Below are 16,179 nucleotides of genomic sequence, written 5' to 3' on the forward strand. Positions count from 1 at the left end.
ATATTATATTATGGAACATTGCTGTAGAACTGAACTATTATATCAGCCTTTAATACCATTTTCCTTTTAAAACAACCAGACTTTTGTAAGTATTAATTTTTGTACATTTGTGGTATCAATCATATTTAATAAATTATTCTGACAAACGGATGTATTTAGTCATTTACCCATGCTCGAGCATTTTTTTGTATGGTATATCAGAGTATATGTAAGCAACATCTTTTTCGTTGTTGAAGGTCTGGGTGATATAAATTTTGGATTTGCTTATTATTATGATTACTATCTTTTACAAGTTTGTTTCTTTAGAAAGAATTTGGCATTCAAAAGTTGAGATTGAATCTAAATCAAAAATTTATAACATAATCATTTATACTAGGTTGTTTCCTTAATAAACTGCTTTGTCAGTGCTAAGTTATTTTTTGTAGAATAAAAATTAATAAATTATGCTTAATTGTATAACTACTAGATTAAGAATTTTAGAGTTGGATTTTCTTAATATTTTAGTATTCTTTTTTTCATGTGTTTAGCACAGTTTTTAATATTTTTCTGATAATGTTTAATTCATTGAGAGGGTTTTTGGCTTATTTTGAGTTTAAGTTTATATTATGATGTTGTTAGGTATATTTCTAAATTATAGGAGAATGAATACACTTTAATCACAGAGAAGTATCTTTGTATAAGAGGCTACTTTCACATCTGCCTGAAGTTAAGGAGACTTTCAGTGTTTAGGGTATTCTTGAGATTTTATTATAATTATTTTGCAAACTTTCTCACTCTGCTTTCTCAATAAATCAATATACCACAACTCTAATCTACATAACCAATTTTTAGCTAAAAGATAGAAACTTGAAATTTAAACCAGTTTAAATAATCGGCTTCCTCATTAAGAATGAATAAGTGATATAGTAGTCCCTCCTTATCCATGGTTTCACTTTCCTTGGTTTCAGTTACCTGTGGTCTACCGTGGTCCAAGATTCCATAAGTAAACCAATCCTAAGTTTTAAATTGCACACTGTTCTGAGTAGGATGATGAAATCTCATGCTATCCTGCTTTGTCCTGTCCAGGATGTGACATCTCTCTGTCCAGTGTATCCATGCTGTATATGCTCCCTGCCTATTAGTCACTTAGTAGACATCTCAGTTATCAAATTGACTGTCTTAGTATCACAGTGCTGTGTTCAAGTAACCCTTATTTTACTTAATAATGGACTCAAAGCACAAGAATAGTGATGCTGGCAATTCACATATGCCAAAGAGAAGCTGTTAAATGCTTCCTTTAAGTGAAAAGGTGAGTTAAAAGTACAGTAAGATATTTGAGAGAGAGACCACATTCACATAACTTTTATTACAGTATATTGTTATAATTGTTCTGTGTTATTATGAGTTATTGTGGCTAATCTCTTACTGTGCCTAATTTATAAACTAAACTTTATCATAGATTTGCGTGTATAGGAAAAAAAACATAGCATATATAGGGTTTGGTACTAACCGTGATTTTAGGCATCCACTGAGGGTCTTGGAACTCATTCCTCTCGGGTAACTGCGTACTCCTGTACTATGAGAAGTAGCTATGTGTTAACGCCAGCAGCACCTTCCTGCTATGGCTTTTGTGACCAATCTACAAAAGTTCCAGGCACCTGGCTTTATGATCCAAATCTGTTCTGTGTTAGCTGCAGTTTGCTGTCATGTTTAGTGATTGTTGTCTTACTCTGCTCAAGTGTTGATGGGAAGATTGTGGAATCTGCTTGTGGCTCAGTCTTTTAGGACAGTGGGCAGGGATTTTAGGAGTTTTACAGTTAGTTGGTACCCATTCTGTTGGACCGTTTCAGAGAGAGATCAGGCCTTGAGAATCCTGGAGATGCAGGGACACCCTCTACTCCCTGACACAAGTGTTTCCCTCCCCTCCATATTTCCTCTTTAGCCATAGAGGAGAGAGTGGATTCTGCAGAATATGCAGGTGGGTTGCCAATTGCATTTTAACTAAATACCAGAGAGGGTGGGTTTAAAAAATCTCCTTATATAATCTCCTTATATAATCTCTAGCTTTTCAGATCTTCACTGCTTCTAACAGTGCTGCTATTATGAATATATATATATATATATTTTTTTTTTGCCTAGAAGATAAAGAGTGGATCTACACCATTTCTGTGTAGAAGAGCATAATAGATATTCAAGATTTTTAAAGAAACTTTTTTACTTGTAACTGTATTCTACATAGTTATTTTCTAAAACTCAGACATTGAAACTATTGATTTTTGTCTTATTATGATGTATTGATAATTTTCTTTGTATACAAACTATACAGAGGAATGATCATTTTTAGTTTAAGATAATTTTTTAATCATTTTATACTTTTCATCCAAAACTTATTTTGGAGAAATTTTTGCCTTGGCATATATTAATGAGTTTTGGTCAAAATTCTCTTTTATGATTTTAGGACAAAAATTGCCCAAGACATTGAAAGGCTAATACATCAAAGTGATATCATAGATCGAGTGGTATATGATTTAGATAACCCAAAGTAAGTATGTTTTTTGTTTGTTTTTTGTTTTATTAATTTTAATTTTACTGTAAAATGTCAGTGTTATTTTTAAAAGATAAAAGTATCTTTTAACTTTCACCTAGTTTACTATCACTATGGTTTTATCTTTTAGCAGTGATGTAATGGTAATATAATAGTAAATCATGTTTGGTTACTTAAATTGAATATATAACAGGCTTTTGTTTGTTTTTAGGTGGACTTTTAATGGATTTAATAAGATAAAGGTCACAAACTGATGCTGTTCTTAAAAAGCTAAAATTGCCTCCACTTAAGAGAGTGGAGATTTCACATGAAATGCTGCAATTTTGTCCTGTAATATTGAGCCTTCATTTCCTTAGGACAGCAAGTTATCATCCCTTTCAGAAGGAACAGATGCTTGCTAATTCTTTACTGTCCCCACTACACTCTCTTGTCTCTTATTGCTTATGATCTGCTTTATTTCCTTAAATTACTTGCCTGACCTTTGAAGTCACTTGTTAGTGTCATTGACAATTTATGTTTATCACTGATATCATCACATTTTAGGGTTTAAATAAAAGTAAATAAATGAAAATTACAAATGATGAATGTGACAATTATTTAGTCATTTGCATCCTCAAATGAGAAATTTAATTAACCCTCAGTGGATCTCCCCCCCCTTAACATTCTAATATTTTGGGGAAAATTTCACATTTTACTGGTCTTATTTAGAGGAAATCAAATACTTTTCAAAGATTTTTGCTAGAGAGATAAGGGTAAAAGCTATATCAAAGACAATGACTGAATTTGAAATAATATTTTAAAAATGAAAAACAAATCTACCTTATTCATATATCTTAGCTATTGCAACTTTATAATTCTGCGTCCGATAGACCACAGAATTAGCAGATGTAGTAAAAACAAACTCAAGAATGTGGCATACCACTGCTGTTTCTGACTGAAATAACTGGAAAAATCAGTGAGCAATGCAGTCTTAGTTTTCCCCTATTAGAATATAAGCTCCAGAAGAGCGAGAATTTATATTCAATCAGGGAAACAGACAAAGAACTGAAACAGTATCTGGCAGTAGTAGGCACTGAAGTAAATATTTAGTGACATAATGAATATGTAAAATGAGGATAATACTTTCACCTTTTGGGGTGCTAATTAAATAACATAATAGATGATATTGTGTAAATTTAAAATAATATTTTCACCTGAGAATTGCTTAGTTTGTTACGATTATTACTACTCAATACAGGTCATATGCATTTTAAAAAGTAAGTCTGGCCTTTTTAAATGACTATTAGTGCATATTTAGAAGAGACATATACTGAGGCAAAAATGCTTATTTATGATTAACATTCATTATAAATGTACGAACAAATCTCCATTTGTAATTATAATTTTTTTGTCTGTAAATATTAGCCAAAGTTTGTATTTTCCTTTTGTTTATATTCTTTGGTTTAAAAATAATGAGAGGGGTGAAGTGGCAATAGTCGTGTACTTTTCATCTGCAGTGTGTTTTTTACTTGTTTATTTTTTGCTCACCTGTTTAAATGAATGTATTTTATTATACTTACTTTAAAATTTTTATTTAGTTACACCATTCCAGAAGAAGGAGATATTTTGAAGTTTAACTCCAAATTTGAATCTGGGAATCTGCGCAAAGTAATTCAAATTAGAAAGTAAGTCATTTAAAATTTTCTCATTTTCTGTGTATGCAGATACTTTTCTAATTTTCATCAGATTTCTTTATTTTCTATTTTCAGAAATGAATACGATCTTATTCTGAACTCAGATATAAACAGTAATCATTATCATCAGTGGTTTTACTTTGAAGTCAGTGGAATGCGACCAAGTATTGCTTACAGGTTTAACATCATTAATTGTGAGAAGTCCAACAGTCAATTTAATTATGGTGAGACAACTTTCCTTCCCAATTTAGGGGGATGTACAGGCATCCTATCTGCAGGACAGAAACGTTTTGGAGAAAAATCACTAACTTTTAGAAAAAGTTTCAGTGTCCTTTTGTTTTCCCTGGTTCTCAAAATTCAAATGTCTATTATGCCAAATTTGAGATAAACTAAGCTATGCTTTGTTGATAAAAAGAGTTACCCTTGTGTAGGCAAGCTCTTTAAAATGTATTAAGTATGGTTGATTTCATCCAAATTGAATACTATTAAATATTTATTATGTTTGCTGCTTAAAATCAGGTTATTAATGTCAGTTCATCTAGAAGCGAATCACATAAAGCAGTTTTTTAAAACTTTTTGTTTTGAATAGATTCATAGAAAGTTAAAGCGTTATAGAAGTTGTGGAAGGGTTCCAAGTTCTCTTCACTAAGATTCCTCCAGTGATTACATCACACATAACTATAGTACAATACCAAAGCCAGGATTTGACATTGGTACAATGTGGATGCATAGTTCTCTGCCATTCTATTACATTTGTAGATTCTTGTAACTGTCATCACAATCAAAATACAGAATACTTCTATCACCACAAAGTCTGTGCTACTCCTTTCACCATTCACTATGATGTTAGCTATAATTTTCTGTAAAATTTTTAATCTAGTTGAGAATGCTTCCTTCTGTTACATGGTTTTATGAGGCTTTTTATTGTGAATGGGTGTTGAATTTTGTCATATTGCTTTTTTTGCATTAATTGATTTGATCATGCGATTTTTCTTCTTTAACCTATTATGTGGTATACTACATTGACTGATTTTTAAACATTGAGCTAGCCTTTTTTACCCATGTAATAAACCCCACTTGATCATTGTGTATACTTGCTAATATTTTGTTAAGAATTTTTGTATTTATGTTCAGAGGGATATTGAGCAATAATGTTTTTTGTTTTTTGTACTGTATCTGGTTTTGGTATTCTGATCTCATAAATGGGGTTGGGAACAGTTCTCTCCTCTTATTTTCTGAAAGAGCTTGTGTAGATTTGGTTTTAATTCTTAACCATTTGGTGGAATTCTCCAATGAAATTATTTGAGCCTGGAGATTTCTCTTTTGGTAGTCTTTTAAATTAGAAATTCAATATCTTTAATAGTTTTAGGGCTATTCACATTATCTATTTCATCTTAGGTGAGTTGTAGTAGTTTGTGCTTTTTAGGAATTGGTCCATTTCTTCAAAATTGTCCAATGTGTGTAGAGTTGTTTAGAGTATTCCCTTACTATCTATTTGATGTCTTCAGGGTCTCTAGTGATATCCCCTATTTCATTCACGATAATAGTAATTTGTGTCTTCTCTTTGTTTTTGTCAGTCCTGCTAGAGGTTTCTCACTTTTATTGACATTTTCAAAGAACAAGCTTTTTATTTTATTGGTTTTCTCTACTGTTTTCTTGTGAGACAATTTTAAAAACTGGTGTTGTACCAGCCAAAATATTAAATATATAGCCTTATTTAAGGCTTTATATTTAGTACTTTAATAAATTTAAAACTAAGTGTTATTCATCAGACATCAGTCTTTATAGTCACATGTATCAGTGGCAGATAATTGTATAAACTTCAGATCCATAATTTAAAATTGAAACATCAGTTTTCAAGTATTTAATCTGATAATTTTTATGTAAAAGGAAAAAAAAATTTTCTATCATATAAAAAACCCCACGTACATTGGGGGTTGATGAGAAACAAGTATACTGACAAGTATATACGACAAGTTGCAAGCTCTCAGAGGTCTCAATCATTTATTGTAAGCATTGAAAAGCTTTTAACAACTAAGGCATGAGATGCCATATTATCTGTTCCAAATGTTCTAAATTGTTAAAAGTATAAATATGATGTTCTTTAAGAGGACATTTCTAAAAATTGAAGCTTTCAAGAGTTGAAGAGGTTTTTCCTGATGTCATTATTTACATGGAAAATAGGAAATTGTATACTCTAGATAAATTGCTTCACATATATGGGATGAAAGCTTTAGTCAGATTTACTAACTGAATGCAATAATTTTAAGAAGATTAAATATCATAATATCTGGTTTAGTTAGGAACATTTTTTAAAGTTTTAAAAATATTTTAAGTAATCTAATTTTAAACAATCTGTTCTTTTAAATATGTATGTTTGACTAAGGATTCAATGATTATATTGATTTGCATGAATAGTGATATGAGTATTCTTGATAATCTATTTCAGATTCTTTATTTTTGTGATTTCAGACATAGCTATTACTCATTGAATGTCATATTTCTGTTGACCTTAAGCATCCATAAAACTTATAAAATTACCTTGAGTCATTAAATACCAAAACAAGTAAAAAATTTTGTGTTTTCCCTACTTAATGTGTAAGTATAATGCTAACATAATATTTTAGAGGAGAAAAGGATAAGTAAGTAAAAGAAATTGTATATGTATTTTGGGTGCTCCTCAAGAGTAAAATATAAAGGCATATTTCTTGCTGAAATGATAGTCGATATAATTTTCAAATTGTAGTACAAAGGTGGATGGTATTTTTACTAACTATATATTTTTACACTTTATATAATGCTCTTACTAGTTTAAACTTTATTAAATATTTCAAAATTTTTAAAGTAAAAGCATTTTGGAGCAGTGTTTCTCTATTTTTTTAAAAATATCTATACCTCCATGTGATAAATAAGATAATCTCTTTCTTTAGTGTCAGTTTAAATTTAAAATGAATACAATTCTATAACTAAAAGTAAATCAAAGCAATGAGACAGATGGTTGCTTTATTTTTAAATTTCCCCTCCTCCTTACCCCTTACCCTTTGGATATTCTTATATATAGATAACACTTTCCAAACTCATGTTGTGGAGAATTTGGAAAACAGAATGGTATTAACAAGAAAATTAAAACCATCAACAAACAATGCATCACCCAGAGATAATCTCTTTAACATTTGTTATTTCCAGCCTTTTTATAATGTAATATGTGCTTTCTATATACATATAGTTATGTATTTAGTTTTACAAATAATGCTTGCAGTTTCATAATCTGTATTTTAACCAAACATTGTATTGGCGTTTTTTTTGGTCATTGAATATGCCTCTGAAACAGAGTTTAATGGATACTGAATGCCTCTAAAGCAGAGAACCCTATGGAAGTACTGTAACTCATTTATCCAAACCTTTCTTTGTTAGATTTAAGTTGTTTCTAGTTACAGTATTTTCTATTTTAAATAATACTGCGATAAACATTATACTAAATATATGTGTGTAATTATTTAGTTATAAATTCACAGAAGTAAAATTATTTTTGTCTGCCAGCTGTCAGTATTTTTTTTCTGATTATGAAACAGTGGGTCTTTAATATAGGATACTTCGTAAATTCATCCAGTTTAAATGACTCTAGGAAGAAGAGAGAAGAGAAAAATCTACTATTTACTTTGACATAAATTCCTCCATGTAGAAATTCCAAAGAAAATGAACATATGTTGCTGAAGACTGGGGAAAATGAGTACTTAGAGAGCTGGTAAGACTGTTAAATTAGTTCAGCTTTTTTTTGAAGTACATTCGATAGTATGTTTTCAGTATTGATGTTTAACTTCATCCATCAGGATTTATTTGGCTATTTTTAGTGAATTGGGATCTAAGTAAATCCTGTTATTAGTAGTTAAACTCATTCTTTCTCCAGAGAGTTTTAAATGTTTTTGGTGAATTTATTGAGTTATTTGTCAAACATTTACATTTATAACTCATTTGCAACTCTGTTCCAGACCCACTAGTAAAAGAAGGGTGGGAAACATCTCTTGGAAGACATTGTACATCACTGTTCTCTGTTGTAGCTGTTATAGAAAATGGTCAAGTTAGTAAAAATATTAAATTAGATTAGAAACTGATTGGAAAGGTACCACTATTGCTTGCTCATAATTCCTGACTTTTTGAATTTGGGTTGAATTATTCTGACCTCGTAGTCATATGATATGTTCTCCTTGGTTTGAAACACCACAATTCTCAGAAGTTATGGTCTTAACTATACACTAGCATTTATCTGGGGGCTCTTTGTTGGTCTAGTACCACTTGATTTTAATTGTTATGACCTTTTAGTCTAGTGTAGCATCCTTATTACTCTGTCACTTTTTAAATTATTTTGACTTTACAATATAGTTTAACATCTTGTTGTCTTTTTCAAAAACCTTTTCTACCAATTCGTTTTCCTGAATATTCTGAATAATTCAGAATAATTTTATCGAGTGCCAAAAAATTTCTATTGCATTAAACTTATAGAATAATTTGGGGAAATTGAATTTATTACATTGTCTTACTGCTTAGAGACATGGTGAATAGTTTTGTTTATTCAAGTTTTTTATACCCTCACAAGTTTTTAGTTTTCTTTTTGTAAGTTCTATACATTTCTGCCTTCATACTTAAGTATTTTATGTACTTTAATTTGTTTCTGTTGTGAAAGAGTACTCCTTCCTATTTTCGAACTTGTTATTATTTATAATTAAGAAAGTTATCAGTTTTTATATGATTGCTTGAAAATCAGCCTCCCTCTTCAACTTTCTTATTAGTTTTCATAGTTTCGCAGTTGATACTTTGAGATTTTGTTGGTAGGTCCCTAGAATTTCTCGTTATACATAGTTATATTGTGTATCTTTCATTGTGTCATTGCTTTTGGATAGAATTTTGAGAATGTTTAAAATAAAAAGGAGACATTGGGTATCCTTGTTTTATTTTGACTTTAATGCGATTGCTACTGGTGTTTACATTAAGTATGTTAGCTCTTATTTTGAGATACACATTCTTTCTCATAGTAAGGAATTTCTATTTTACTAAGTTTTAAAAATCACAATTTTATTTTTCGCGTTTATCCATTTAATGTGACCACATAATGCTATGCCCTCTTAATGAGCCATATTATGTTAGTACTGTTCCTAATATTAAATCGTCTTTGGGTTTCAGAAATCAGTCCACTTTGCCATGTGAATTCATCTTTTAATACACAACTATTTTTGATTTGTTAGCATTTTGTTTAAAGGTTTTATATCATTGGTTATAAGTGAGACAAGTCACTTTCCTTTTTGGAGAGCTATCTTTATCCACTCTTAGAAGCAAGTTGATGTTAACTTTGAACACTTCAATAAAAAGACTTTTATTTCCCCATTCTTTGTTCTGGAGCAGTTTAAATAGCATTTATATGGTTTCATGAAATTTAGAAACAGTGCACCTCTAAATATGTCTGATTCTCTGCCCCTTTTTGAGTGGGAGAGGGACTGTCTGGATAACTTTTTCTGTTTTCTGTGACACAGTATAGTCTAGTTTTCTATTTCTTATTGAGGTAATCATTAATTACATAAGTGACATTTAGATTTTCAAAATTCACTAGCAGAGATTTCTGTATAATATCTGCAGTATGAATACTTGCTTGTTCCCTTGCTTGTTTTTCTATTTTTGTGCATGTGCTTAAAACATGATTTACTTTATTTTATTATTTAAAAAACCTGCCTTTTCATTTTCATTTTATTCATTAGATTCTTTAAAATTATTTTTTATTAATGTCTCCCCTTTCTTCCCTGCAAGTTGATTTTTTTTACTAGTTTATTTACTTAAGTATTTTTTTTAATTTAATAATCAAGCATTTAGGTTTTGAATTTGCTCTTCACTACAACTTAATTCTGTATCCCCACCCCTCTAGATTTTAAGAACTCCTTGTTATTTTCTAGATTGCCTCTAACTGTGTAGTTTTGGTATCCTTTTTGACTCAAGAATTATTTAGGTAAGGGTTGGTTTTATTTTTAGTTGGTTAAATTGTTTTGGTTAAAATTTTTCTCATTACTTTCAAATTTCAGTCAGTTTTGTTCATAGATATGATTTGGAATTTTTTTATGGCTTAATATCTAATTATTTTTTGTTTTCATGAGGACTTGGAAAATAATGTGTTCTTTGTTGGCAACATAATTTAATATATATCATTAATTTAGTGTTATAAATCTATTCATTCAGTTTTCTATATCCTTGTTTATTTTTTGCCTTCTCTATCTGCCTAAGACTGAAAAGAAAGTGTATCTTTCAGTTCTTGTGTTTCTGTCACGCCTCCATGTAAAAATTTTTTTTCTATTTTAATGCAGTATTATTTGGTGCATAGAGGTTTTTAACTTTTCCATATTTTGTGTATACCCTCTAACAATATAAAATGGTCATATTTATCTTATTCAGTGTCTTTTGCCCAGAATTCGATATTTATATTCATCCGTTTTGAATTTTCTCGATATATTCTGTACATTGTTTCTTGTAAATAGAGGTCGCATTTTGTTGTTTGACCCTTGTCTTTTAATATATGATTTTTAACCAATTCAAAATTCTCTTTATAACTGATATGTTTGTTTTTTTATGCTTTCTATTTTCGTGTTTCTGTATTTTATTTATCTGTTATTCTTGAAAGGACTTCAAGGTGCAGTGCAACACTTTTTTTAGTTGTGGGAATGCAAAATATGTATTAAAAAAATAGATCATGAGGCACATCCTGCATTGGTTTTTTCCTCAGTCCTCCTACATCCGCCTAAAGTTTAACATAGATTCCTCCCAGATTCTGTCAAGAAGTTGTCTGCTGAGTTTCCTTTTTATTTCCACATATTTGTAAATATTTAACTAGGAAGTTGGTAAAAGCTGTAGAAGGAGCTGTTAGGTAGATGTAATTTTTTTTTTTATGAAATTCTATCATAAGATTTAAGCTAATACAACATAAAGTGTATCGTGGTTTGTCTTAACATGAATAAAGAAGGAATGGGCCAATATTATAGTAAACTAGAATTCAACATTTTAAGAATTTATAGCTAGATGTGTAGTTAATGTTACCATCATAGGCTTCGTTTTGAATCCACTTCAGGGATGGTACTGATGACTAAAAATATTTGCAGTGGAACTTCAACTAGAACGATTTATTTAATTGCCATACATGATTGAAATCAGGAAATAATATTAATTAGGAAAGAACTTTATTGTCTGTAATTTTTTTTCTGTTCTTCCTTGGGGGAGTATTTAAGTGTTGGGTTCTAAGAAATGTCCCCATAGAGGTCTTATTCTTTGTCAGTGCTCTTCAAAAGATGCAGTATTACTGTTGCTTTTGTTTCCCAAGTTGTACTTTTCTTGTTTTTTTTTTTTTTAGGGAATTCTGTTAAATACTTAGTTTTCTCATAGATAAATGATCTTATTTGTGGATTTATATTTGAGAATTTATGTGACTATAATAGTGCTCTTATCTGTTGCAATCCTTCACACTCTCCACTCCCCCCTATGCCATTACTTGAGAGGGGTTTGCTCAAATCACCACTAGATGGCAGTCTTGCATTTTCATAACTTGGAGCTTTCATCACAAGCTTCTTCCTTGACACTCTTGCACTCTGTCTTTCTCTCCACCTCCTCTTTCCCCTCCAATATCCCCTCCAGATATCTGAGGATTTCTAAGCACCTTCATACATAAATTGAACAGGCATGGGACCAGGCAACAAAATAGAATTTTGGAGTCTAGTACGTAGCATTCCCAATTGCCCACATTAGTTAATTCCATACTTTGAAGTTGAGCTGAGCTATTTCTCTACTACCAAAGTCTTTCTTCTGTGACTCTCCAAACTGGATTAGTTCCCTTGATAATGTTCCTTGTAATTTTTTCCTTTTAGGGTACTCTTTACAGTTTTATGTTGTTTATGTGTGTGGCTGATTAATACCTTCCCCGCCCATCCCTCCACTTGTTTATAAATTTCACGAGATCAGAGAAAGTGTCTCTGTTGCTGACCACTGTATTTTAGCATGGCATTTAGTCCATGTTCAGTAAATATTTGTTAAATGAATGAGGCAATGGATAGAGGAACTATGAAGACAATCCCATTAGGAACATAAAATGAACGTGCACAAAATCTATGTCAAGAAAACTAGTTCAATTTATGATCATCAACTTTAAGGATTCAACTCAAACCATATGTTATATTTAGTTGTTAAGTCTCTTTAGACTATTTTATTCAGGGACAGTTCATGACCCTGACACTTGGAAATTATAGGACTCTTATTTTGTAGAATGGGTCTCGATTTGGAGTTGTCTCATGAGCCTCACGATTTGATTTCTTTGGCATCTTAGGTAGGAAAATCACAGAAGTGATGTGTTGCAGTGACATAGGATTTTGTTTGTCCTGTTACTTATTATAATTTTATCAGTTAAATTGGTGTCTGCTAGTCTTTTCCATTGTAAAGTTGCTCTTCTTCTCTTTGTAATTAGTATTTTATGTGGAAGTACTTCAAAATATGTAAGTTTTTGTTCCTCATCAAGCTTTCAATACATTAATATCAGTATAGAACTGGTTTCCTGTTTTACTCAGTGCGTTATACTTGTTGCTATTATTATTTATTTGACACTCAAATTGCCCAAGATTTAATCAATGGCATACCTATCATATTGGCTTGTGTGTTTTTTTGACATGTCCCCATCAGATTGAAGTGTCTGCTGTTATCCTCCAGGCCAAGAATCTGATCTTCCTATTTTGAAGTATAAATCTCTGCTGTAATACTTGCCATATTAGAAGCATGTTATTTTTTTCTCCATAGAGTCCAGATAACATATGCAGCTTGTAATATGTGGTTTCAGGTTATTTGAGCTGTTTTAAACTTTTCTTGTCCCCCTCATCTGTTAAATGAGGGTGTTAGCTTCAACTTGAAAATTTTATGAATCTGTGATTCATGGTACATTTGCTGATTAGGGCTAAAACATCTTGTCTTTTTTTTTTTTGTATCTGTGCCTTTTATTGGGCATGTTCTCAAAACTTAGAGGTCAGTGCCATTGGATGTTGGCTTCACTATGGCAATTTATTATTTTGATTGTCTATATTCAGGTGACAAGATTGACAGTTCTTAGCATTTTGTTTTTTGCACAGAAAGGTTTATCCTTTGGCTAATGACTAAGTCCAACTCAAGTCTTTCTGTATCAGATCGAGTAGGTTGTGGTTTATTCAGTCTGAGTTCCCTCATTTGAACTGGGGCAGCCATTTTGTTCAAATGGTTTTTATTATAGTCAGAGTTTCCAAATATAGCTCCTTTCACTGTGGTCACAATTAACTGTCATTTTAAAGTAATCACTTCTGTGATTTTCCTACCTAAGATGCCAAAGAATGCATTGTCTTTTGTAAAATTAGAACACTTCAGATAAATCTAATGTGCCCTTTGACCTTAGTCTGAGCTTTGTTCTACATACTATAGTTAAGAATTTCGTGTGTCTGGAGGAGATTGAGGCTTCAGAGTGAAGTGGCTCGCTAAGTCCTAGGAATAAATGAGAAAGACAGTAATATTTTATATGTACCAGTGAAATACATGAGTTTCAAGTACAAAGAGAAAATCTTAACATACTTCTACTTTAAAAGAACTGGTTACTTAAATAATGATAAGAACAGCAACTGACATTTATTGATTAGTTACCATGTGCCAGGCCTTCTTCAAGTGCTAACACATGTGATACTCTTATTCCATACAACAAACAGCCCAGTGTGCTTGTTACCCTCATTTTACAGAAGAAGAAAAGAGAGGCAAAAGTAGTTTCGTAATCTGTACAGGATCATGCATCTGACGTGATGAAGCTGGAATTCAAACCCAAGACGTCTGGTTGCAGATTGCATGCTATTAATGAGTATGTTCTTCTGCCTATGGAAAAATTAGATTAGTATTAGACTTCTCATCTGTGGCACTGGAAGATAGAAGACAGCCAAATGTCGTTTGCAAAATCTGTCATTTGTCACTGCCAACAAACTACATCTTTGTGTATGTAGAAATCAGAAAATATGCTACCCCTGAACCTTGTCTGAGAAAAAAATGAGGAAAATGATCTCAAGATAGAAGACTTGGAATTTATAAAATGTGTTAAGTGAAAACATTATAAAGGGAGTGATATGAGAGAAGGGAAAGTTAACTTGGTGGATTTGCTTAGTTATTTAATTTGATGTAGTATCAGAGAAATATCAGTTGATTGTAACCATTGGGATGGGAAACACAATAGAAAGCTTTCCAAATGGTGGAAATGTGAAGACATGTAACCAAGCCAGTAAAAAAAGAAGGTGAAGAAGAAACAGTTAATAAATAGTAGAAAAAAAAATAAGATAGGAGGAATGAAATAAAATGTCTGTCATCACTAACTGTGAATGAGCTAAAATGTCCTCAAAAATCAGATATTGAAATTACACATTTAGGGGAGGGGTTAAGAGTAGAGGGAAGTCTGTATGTGCGTATTAATTAAATTAGAAAAAAAGTTGAAAATGATTGGGCAGAGATAAACTGGGGAAATGCAGATAAAATAAAGCAAAAGCGGTATTATTAATGTCAAACAAAAATTCAGGGCCAACAGCACTTATAGATGTGTATTTACAAGTTATAATCCTTGAAAATGCTGTAATCATCACATATGATTTTTATTGAGATATAATTGCCATATTAGTTTCAATGATCACACAGTTACAATTTCTTAACATCCATCACCACACAGTTCCAAATTTTTTTATGTGTGATGAGAACTTTTAAGGCTCCGTTAGCAACTTTCAGTTTTACAGCAGTGTTAACTATAGTCACCAGAGATTTTACAGATTTCCTTGTCTGTGGTCCAGAATGTTAGTAAAAATCAAAAAGTTGAACAGAATATGGGTACTTGGAAATAGTAATAGTCTTCCTTAAAAAAAACAAAAACAAAAACAAAACAAACCCTGAAGAGAACATTTAAAAGTGATGTTACAGATTACCTAGAGCTGTGCTGTCCAATATGGTAGTGACTAATCACATGTGGCTATTTAAATTTAAATTAATTTAAAATTTAAAATTCAGTTCTTTAGTGGCTCTAAGCTCACTTCTGTGCTTAATAGCTGCACATGACCAGTGGCTGCCATATTGGACATCGCAGGTATAGAACATTGTTATTCTGGCAGAAAGTTTAATTGGATAGCTCCAATTACTATCTAGAAAGTACCACAAAGGAGAACACTTTATAGAGTTACGTGATATAACTGTTATTCAGAGGAAAATTGAAAGCCTTTAATACCTTGCATTATTTACAATAAAAAAAGGCTAAAACTAAGTACTCAACTTAAGATTTTAGAATAACAAGAAAATAAACCAAAAGAAAAGAAAATTAATTTTTAAAAATGCTGAAAATGAGAAATCAAATACAGAAATACTGAAATTGATTAATAGAAAGTAGAGATTCTGAACAGACTATAACTCTTGAAAAGGAAATAAAAATATTTATTAGTTGCCATGTTGAAATGGTATTGCAACTGAATTATATTTACATTTAAAAAATAGATTTTGCTTTTATTTATTTTAATAAATGATGGACTGCTTTTAAATGTATTTTTCTGAAGCTAGAGTAATCTTATACCAATACCTGGTAAAGGTAATTTTAAAAAAACAATTTTTAGATGCAGAAAACCTAAATGAGATTTAGCTAGTTTAATCATATGCTAGTAAAAGAATAGCATTTTATTGGTCTACAAAGGTAGTTCACAATAGGAAACCTTTAAACAATTTATTGCATCAGCAGATTAAAGGAGAAAAGCTTAGTGGATGCTGAAAAAGCATTTGATAAAATAATTAAAGTACTTAAGTGTATTAAGAATTATGAAAGAAACTACTCCAATTATGGGAATAATCATAGCACCTACTACAGAGAATTGTGAGGATTTAATGACCTAACACATGTAAAAATACTTAGAGCATTGACCAGCGTGTCAAATTATTCAGCAT

At 31.0% G+C, this 16,179-nt stretch overlaps 1 protein-coding gene across 4 annotated transcripts in view; it reads left to right on the plus strand.

The window, feature by feature from the left end:
• AGTPBP1 (ATP/GTP binding carboxypeptidase 1) overlaps positions 1 to 16,179 on the plus strand; it is a 130,483-nt gene that overhangs the window by 78,893 nt on the left and 35,411 nt on the right. For all 4 annotated transcript variants that reach the window (XM_039875637.1, XM_039875634.1, XM_039875636.1 and 1 more), the window contains 3 exons: positions 2,438 to 2,521; positions 4,102 to 4,188; positions 4,273 to 4,421. In XM_039875637.1, the coding sequence (XP_039731571.1) occupies positions 2,438 to 2,521; positions 4,102 to 4,188; positions 4,273 to 4,421 (320 nt within the window). The remainder of the gene's footprint in view (positions 1 to 2,437; positions 2,522 to 4,101; positions 4,189 to 4,272; positions 4,422 to 16,179) is intronic.

Source organism: Pteropus medius, unplaced genomic scaffold, assembly GCF_902729225.1.
Source record: "Pteropus medius unplaced genomic scaffold, Ma_sr-lr_union100, whole genome shotgun sequence".
Taxonomy (NCBI): Eukaryota; Metazoa; Chordata; class Mammalia; order Chiroptera; family Pteropodidae; genus Pteropus; species Pteropus medius.